Raw genomic sequence first — 8,782 nt, forward strand, 5'->3', positions numbered from 1 at the left:
GTCTTGTGCTTCATTTATATTGGCTTCACAATGTAATAAAAATATAAAAAAAAAACTTTTTTACATTTGCACTTCTCTCTCTTCCATGGTTTGTTGTAGTCTGTTTATGGTAGAGTAGCATATTAGTTTTTTTTTTTTTCGTTTCAGGTTTTTTAATTTGAATTTGATTCTTGGCAGTATTTTCACGTCTGCTTTTAGTGAATAGCTTGTGCAAAGCATCTGTATTCTGACAGTGAATTTATTTTTGAAGAATATCACTTGATTGTTGCATCTGTACATACCAGCTATAGTGCATTACTGGAATTTAGTTATTAATCAAACAAGAGGTTAAATGATCAATTATATGTTTCAACTACGCCACCCTCAATAAGGTGAGGGACATCTAATTATTTCCCGCACAGGTATTTAACTGGGCAGGATATCAGTGACTGATAGGAAGTATACAAAACAACAAGCAGGCAGATTGCAAACAAATATAGCATTTATTGTTCGGGTTCACGTTAAAAACAAGACATAGACCCTGAAGTATTCAGAAAGTTTTTGTTATTGTTTCATTTTTTTTTTTTTTTTTTTTTTTTAATAATAAAATGTTCAATAGTGGTAGGATTTACTTGAGGTAACACCAGACTTTACATAATAGTACAGTTAATTACACAGTGACACACACACACATACACACACAAAACCCGATAACCTTCACTGTCTACGTAGGCTATGCCTTGCTGCAAAGGTTCTTAGTCACTCAGTTGGCTGACACCCTTTAAACATAAGCAAAAAATAATAGACTCTACCGTCTTTGCTTTGAGACACAAAGAACAACAAAAAATGGTGCATTCTCCCAGCTCAGGAACTCCGTACAAAATAGTCAATCTCTCGTTTCTTCACTGTAGGCTTTTTAAAAGCCGAGCAGTAGACACAGAGTGCGTCGGATCTTGGTGACAACAGATCAGCTGCAATTTTAACATGCAAGACAAGTACAGTAATACCTGTAACTTATGAAAACACGAGAACCAGAGATCTCCTTTGTCTGACTTACTGCACAACATTCTCCAAACAAATCAATATAATAATTCTTACATATACAGTAAATAATACGTTATTCTTAACTTGTAGCCTATTAGAATCTGATATAGCCATCATAAAGTAGCCTAAGACATTTTCGCAGCTCGGGTGGGGAAAATAATGATAAATAAATAAAGCTGAAGTTTATGTTAAGATTGGCGATCTAAATAATCCAGAGGCAGAAGATCTTACACGGAAGCGTCCCGATGAACTCAAGAGACTTCACAGGAATGCATATTATCATTTTATCACATTATTAATAATGTACATGGGGGGGGGGGGGGGGGGGGGGGGGTTGTTGGCTATATAATCTTGTCACTTTATACATGTTTTCATAAAACAGTAAGAGATAATTATAATGAAATGATAGGATCTTGCCCTTACCCTCTGCAACTCCTTTTCCTGGCAGCTGCTCGAGTCCCGAGCAGTTACTTTTTTTACTAGAAGATGATGCTGCTGTCCTGCAGGTACTATCCGGATGAATGGATGGTACTGCATCCTTATTTAATTTACCTTTATTAACAGCACCCGTCTTGAACATCATTATATTAATAAAGCTGTCTTCAGTAAAGTTGGTGGTGCAATTGGGCTTAGCATCCCAATCGCTGGTCCTCCTCATGAACTTCACCCATTGCCAGCATCGTATCTGCTCTTTAGGAAACTCGTGGAGAGATATCAATGGCCCTGCTGTGTTGGAGCAATCATATTTCACACCTGTTTACCTTGGTATCTCTCCCCTCGGTTGTGTTGTGTTTTGGCAAGCGGTTTTGTGAGCAGTAATGCAGAAAAGCAGCAGGCAAGGTGGCGAGTTTGTGCTGGTGTGACGTCATGCTTAAATTAGCCGCAGGTTAGAGTGAGCTGGACTTTTCATAAAGGTGTTTTTTTATACTCTTAGCATTAAAACCTGTACGTTAAAACTACACAGATACTTTTATTGACCTACCAACAGTACTATACAAGTGAATTCTGGAAAAAAAAAGAATCATCATTGCACCCCACCGTTTAAAGCAAAAGAATGACACAAAACTGGTTTATATTATTTAAACAGCATGAACAAATGTTGTTTTGAAGTGCTAAGGACTGGATGTAAAGTGTCCCGTGTTTGGTTTGTCAGCTGTATTTTATGATGTGTGTTTGTCTGCTGACGGGGCCCCTCTCCTCAGGAGAAGATCCAGAAGCTGTATGAGAGGAAGCTTCACGGGGATATCGACACTAACAGCCACATCCAGAATAAGAAGGAATTTCGCAACCCCAGGTCAGTCTGATATGCCATTTAACCTGATAAGGCTGCAAAAACATTTAAAGATGTTATTACCAGGATTTATCAAAACTTTATCTAATAATATAAAGTTGTCCAGATAAAACACAAAACCCACAACCTTGCTAACCCTAACCCCTCTTCTGTGTGAATTTGTATTTTATTTTAGCATTTATGAAAAGCTGATCCAGTATTGTGGAATTGATGAACTTGGAACAAACTACCCAAAGGTGAGGCATTGAGTATGGAGTGAAATTACTGTGCCTCTAAATCCCAACCCCTTAATCTGACATGGTACAGCATTGAACTCGGGTCCTCATATCAGTGCAGTTCTGTTTTTATTTTCTGAACTGTTTAATCGTTGTTCTAAATCCTTGTCTGGTTGTCGGGGCGCTATGCTATTTTTTTTTTTCTAAAGCACACAAATTCTCCCAAGTTTAAATGTAGGCACCAGAGCAAGGAGCGACTCTCCTCTCCTGTCTTCAGTCGGGTAGTTTTTTCTGCAACTTGTGTTAAGATTTACTAAAACATTCTTAGTCCAGTAACCATTGTTTAAATGTTACAGGACTGCATTATGACGAATACGTTATAATGCTATAAATACACATTTCAAAGGGACATGTTTCTGTTATACTGCATAAATACGCAACATACAGTGCTTTTAATAACAAAACAGCAAGTTGGTTGTTCGTTCATTCAAATGCACAACAGTTAACATACCTATTCAATTAGGTGAAGCAGGAGAGTGGTGTGAGTAATAAACACTTCAGGGCAAATGCGCACTGGACACAAACTGAATGAAAAAAAATGAAGCCTTTATACAGAATTGGGATTTTGTCATTCGGTTCATCTGCTTTACATCAGATAGGTGACCCCCTAAGCTCATTCTGTCAGTGTATCCCCGTTTTATAGTCAGTCAGTTACTGTAATTGAAATCTATATTTGTAGTGTGTTTGAAATGTAATATTCACAGTATTTGATGCAATGCCTGTAACCTAAGGCTTGTCTGAGCTGCTGGGCAGAGCGTTTCACTTTGGGGGATTACAATGTGGAGATAAGGCTTCAACCATTGTCAAAGATTCTAGCGACAAATTAACATTTGACAAATAACTACTGTATCCTGGTGGTGTAGGCTGCTGTAACCCAGGTGGTGCTGCATTGTTGATTTCACAGTGGCCAATTAGCACCTACTCTAAAATAGACACTCTTATCCAAATAACGCCCAGGTAAAGAGAAAATAAGCTCCTGTGTGTTATTTCAAGCAAATATAGTAGGATACAGTATAACCCTACTAACATCCAAGAATAGTATGGAGGGCTTGTGTGGTGTCTTTTGAAGGAGTCAAAAAGCCAAGGTCTTGTCTACTTTGTCTTAGCATTGTATCTGACTGACTATTGACGCCTCCATGGAGTTTCTAAATTTTTTGTAAGAAAGCTCCATCATGGGGATTGTGCCACTCATTTTCTTTCTTCTTCTCAAGGACATGTTTGATCCTCATGGTTGGTCAGAAGATTCCTACTACGAGGCTCTAGGTAAGGTATTTTCTTTGATTCTCCCCTTTGTTTTTCCTTTGTTTTAATTGAGACAGCCGAGTTCATCTTTTCCAATTCTACTTTCCAGCTAAAGCCCAGAAGGTGGAGATGGACAAACTGGAAAAGGCCAAGAAGGAGCGAACTAAGGTGGGTGTGTTTCCTACGAGTCTTCCTACCCCACCTTCATTCAGCCTTCTCCTTGATCTCATGGATAGTCTGAGGCTCTTAACAAGGTTTCCAAAACCAATCAAAAACACATCTGGCTCTTTAATGGAATGCTGTTCAACAACAGCCATAATATAAACTATTAACCCCCTCAATTCAAACTGAACTCCTCCCTCCAGAGGGTTGACAGTTGGGGACCGTTTGTTTTGGCCTAAAGTGCCATGTGCTGTTTTTGTTTGTTTGTTTAATAAACTCACTGAGTGCAGCCATAGCGCCTCAGTTTCACTTGTATCATCTGTGTTTTACTGCTGCTTACTGAACCTGACGTTACCACCCACACGCACCACTCAAGCCACCCGTGACAGACCGGGGATACTGCAGGTGAAGTTGTATTTTCCTTTTTCAAGAGGATTGATTTTTTTAAAGTCTTTTTTTGTGTAGAGGTGTGTGGGGTTTAAAAAAAAAAAATGGCAATGGAGGAAGACTCCATCGGGCTGTGGGACTGGATTGTGGATAATGCTGGGCAGGGGGTACAGTCCATGCCCATAGCCATCCAGGTCCTGTGGCTGATGGACAGGGAGTGATGGGAGACCTATGAGAGGGAACACACCCCAAACACCTTGGAGGAAGGTGCAGAGTTGGTCCTCTTCTTGGAAGCAGCGATAAAGAGAACAGCAGCCCAGGTAGCAGGGTCTCCAGTGCGAGAGGGAGAAGCTCCGCTGATGTCTCCAGCGTGAGAGGGAGAAGTCCTGCTTTCTCCCGCGCTTGGAAGGGAGGAGCCTGAGAGTCCTATGTCCGGAGGAGGGAGACCGAGCGTCCAGCGCCCGGAAGGGGAAGCCCGAGCGTCCACCATATCTGCTGACAGCTTTCCCAGTAGCAGCCTGGCTACTAGCAATATTGCCACCCATGAACCCCTTGAAGTCCCTGTTCTTGTTCCGGGACTGAGCGAGACTTTTGAAATTTTAAGTGGCGGGGGGAGGGGGGTGGCCGTGGCCGTTGAGGCCGTGTGTGCTGTGCACAAGGGAGGCGGTATGTGGCAAAGTACCCCGCTCCTGTGTGTATTTTTGTGTTATATGTTGCGAGTGGTGTGTTAATGTTGGTGTATAGGTATTGGTGCACATGCTATAAATGGGTCTGTGTAGCACAAGTGATTTAAAATATATAGTTGTATTTATGCACAGGGATTGCACAATCACTTGCAGATAAAGGTTGTTGTGTTCGGGGTTGTGTGTTCAGGGAGAATGAACGGGAGTGAGAAGGAGAAAAATAATTAAAATAGCAAATGCTACTCGTGCAAGAGGACTTGCATGAAACTTGTTTAGTGTTAGTCCGTTTTTGTTTGTCTACTGTATTCCTCTCGAATTTAAGATGTGCTTCTTTAACCATTTTTTGCTTTTCAAAAATAGCCCGTGTCTTAAATTCGAGTCCAGTATAGTGATGCGTGTATTAAAATCACAACAAAAGACAAGACTACCCAAGTACACAAACAGCAACGTGACTGACTGCCGAGAAAAGACAACAAAGGCATCTTCCCGAATACACAAGGAGTAACATGACACTGCTAGGGAAAAAACAAACCAAGCTTCCTGGGGAATTCCAAGAGAAACGTTTACAATTTCAGCATTTTTTTTTTTTTTAAACTAGTTTAGTTGTCTCCTATTTTTCTCCAATATTAGCTCTCAACTATGGGCTTATAATAGGGGGGTGCCCATGACAGAAGAAAACAAGCAATAAAGAGCCTTGTTTGAGAGGTCAGATCTTTCAAAGTATTCTGGATATCTTCTTGATGCTCACTGCGCACATGTAACTGCTCTTCTTGTTTAATAATGTGTCTGCATATTGTGTATTGGTGACCATGGATGGTAATGCAATGGAGGCAAATGTAGAAAATAGTAGAACAATGCCATTTCATGATTCTGATGTATTTTCAACCGTGGCAGGGGAGTGCCTATAACTGCCTGTGTCACACATCAATCCTGCTTTCTCCTTTTTTAAACTTTTATGACTAAAAAAATAACAAGGTATGCATGGAAGAAATGTCCTGTAATTCTCTGATATGAAAACTCAGTCTCTCAGCATTAGATTCTGAAGCATTCAGTAAATGTTACTATTTTCACATGAAGTTGCTAGGTTGTTGCTGTTTTTAATGTTTTTCTTCATCTTAAGTGAGTGAAATGCAGGTTGCTACAGGCTGTGAGTGACAACAGTTTCTTTAAACATTATACTTCCATTCAGAGAAACAAACCTCTCCCTCTGTATCAGGAGGTGGTGGAGGAGGAGAGTCTCCTACGGATGCAGGTTCAGACTTCATAAGAATAGGAACATGCATGAACAGCAGAACTGTTTGATAGATTGAGAACATTCTCTTCAGTGTAAGAAGTGAAGAGTTTTACAGCTAAATCAATACCATTTATTTGGTTTAATCTTGTGAAACCATTATCTCTAGATACAACATGACTGTGCTAACAACTGCACCTCTCTGCATCCCAGTCCATTGGCTCTAGCCACTAAGCCACATTGCCTCCCAGTTCCTTGACTCTAAACTGTAGGCCACACTCCCTCCCAGTCTGTGTGCTCTGAGTGTGCAGTGGCTCCCTGGGTAGAGACCTTTCTGTGTTTTCCTAGGAGGCTACTTCAGGAGGACTATCTCTCTTTCAGATTGAGTTTGTGACTGGTACCAAGAAGGGCACAACAACCAATGCTGCTGCCACCACCACCAGCACTGCCAGCACCACAGCTGCAGGTATCTGACTAGGAAGGAAATGATCTACAATTAGCAGTTATATTTCCTAATAAGATATTGTATTAGTTAGAGGATGTGTATTTTGGTACATGACAAACATAATTATATTGCTACCTGTCATCCAACGAATGGTTCTTGAATGATAAATATTATTTGGTGATACATATTGTATTGCACCTTTAGTTTATCAGTACAACCCTAATAGAGGTGCACAGAAGGCCATTCTAAGGACTATGAGTATAGTATAGATGGAGACACCTGATAAAGTGTACTATGCTTCCACTAAGTGAAATAAATCCGGCTTTGAAGAACACGCCTTGTTGGTTGTGTACTAGACAAGTTTCTTTAATTGTGTTCAGTTTTTGACTGAGTGAAGTCGCGGTGTATTTCCTGCTCAGTCCTGTTGGTTAGTGGCTGCTCTTCTCACTTGTTGCTTTTCCAGATGCTCAGAAGAGGAAGAGCAAGTGGGACTCTGCTGTGCCAGTAACCCTTGCACAGCCCACCATTCTCACAACTACGGCAACTCTGCCCGCTGTCGTCTCGGTAACAACTACTGCCAGCGGCACCAAGACCACCGTCATCTCTGCTGTGGGGACCATTGTTAAGAAAGCCAAGCAGTGACGGCATCCCCCTGGTGTACTGGCTCTGAAAATTTCAGTGCTCTTAAAGGAGGTTCATCCACCTCTGTGGACGTCTCTAGATAATGTAATGACAAACTTTCAACGAAGCTGATTGCAATTCACCATTGTCAGCTGTACAGAGTGGTATTCATGCAGTTGCTGAGTCCGGGAGGTCCATTTTGCTGGGATCTCCGTGCCAGTCTTGTTAGTTAAAGGAATTCAAGGACCTGAAATATCCCATAACATTTTGTATGAGAAAACCAACTGGCATGTTGTGTTGTGTGTTTTTTTGTTTTGTTTTGTTTTTTACATATAATTGTGAATAAAATATTTTAAGTATGAAAGCTTTCAAATTCAACATTTGGGTTTGACTGTGTTCTTTTCAAAAACATTTCTTGCATGTAAACATTACTTGCAAAAAAATCACTCCTCGCTCCCCAATTCTAGAAAAAGAATGATGTTCAAAGCATGTATGAATGTCTAAGATTTTGAAGTATGTCTGAAAGAAGATTATAGTGTTTTTATATTGTGTTTTTAATGACTGGACTGTCAGTTGGCTTAGACGTAGAAAGTTGAGGATATTTTGAAAGAGTAAAACTCATCTCCTCATTTCTGCTGCTGATTGCTTTATAGTTGTCACTAATTCTTTTAGTACTTTCATAATGGCTTCCCGGATCTTTTTTGAGTTAGTATTGACATTTCTATTTTTTTTGGAAGGAAAGAGAACTACAAAAACCTCAAGGCATCCTCCGTCTTTAATGTAAGCTTTATTGTGTGACCCTTGTTGTTGCTTCACCAAAATCCAGTTTCATTGAACTACGTCAGGGGTGGGCAACTCGGGTTGATCCAGTCCCAGGCCCTGGTTTTCCACTGTGGATAAACTGCCCATGTTGTACATTTACTACTGAAGGTGCAATTTGTCCATGTTTTTGTTTTCGGCCATTTTCCTTAATGTTTCAATTTACCATATTCATTTTTGTAGCTGGGAATCTTGTGATATATATCTGCTGTCCAAAAACCTTTCATAAACCTCATCCTTAAATAGATCAAGCTGCTAAAAAAGTACAAATGACAACATTCTTTTAAAGTGCAAATTGGTGAAACCTTTTTACAGTGAGTCTGGAGCCTGTTCCCCTTGTTTGAGTTTTCATGTAAAAAAAAAAAAAAAGTTTTGGATATGTTTTTTATGTTGCCTTCAAAGTCTCTGATATGCAATGATAAATCACAATGTACCTTTGTTGTTCAAAGGGTGTGGTTGTTTAATTGCAGCACAGATGAAAAACAAAAACTCTTCAGAGAGTATGTCTTGAGGAGTGCTCTTCCAGTCTCTACAGAGGAAATGACAAGTCTGAATGTTTTATTTGTTATTTTTTGGAATTCGCAGCATGTTGGTTAGGCTTAT

At 40.1% G+C, this 8,782-nt stretch overlaps 1 protein-coding gene across 2 annotated transcripts in view; it reads left to right on the forward strand.

The window, feature by feature from the left end:
• Nucleotides 1-7,738, forward strand: part of LOC121296516 (SAP30-binding protein-like) — a 41,691-nt gene extending 33,953 nt beyond the window's left edge. Inside the window, exons 6-11 of one of the 2 annotated variants that reach the window (XM_041222168.1) lie at nt 2,226-2,317; nt 2,490-2,550; nt 3,801-3,852; nt 3,941-3,999; nt 6,643-6,760; nt 7,203-7,738. In XM_041222168.1, the coding sequence (XP_041078102.1) occupies nt 2,226-2,317; nt 2,490-2,550; nt 3,801-3,852; nt 3,941-3,999; nt 6,643-6,760; nt 7,203-7,381 (561 nt within the window). In that variant the 3' untranslated portion in view covers nt 7,382-7,738. The remainder of the gene's footprint in view (nt 1-2,225; nt 2,318-2,489; nt 2,551-3,800; nt 3,853-3,940; nt 4,000-6,642; nt 6,761-7,202) is intronic. The other variant, XM_041222169.1, reaches the window with a different exon arrangement.
• The last annotated feature ends 1,044 nt before the right edge of the window (nt 7,739-8,782 follow it).

The sequence above is a fragment of the Polyodon spathula genome, chromosome 21 (assembly GCF_017654505.1).
Source record: "Polyodon spathula isolate WHYD16114869_AA chromosome 21, ASM1765450v1, whole genome shotgun sequence".
Classification (NCBI taxonomy): Eukaryota; Metazoa; Chordata; class Actinopteri; order Acipenseriformes; family Polyodontidae; genus Polyodon; species Polyodon spathula.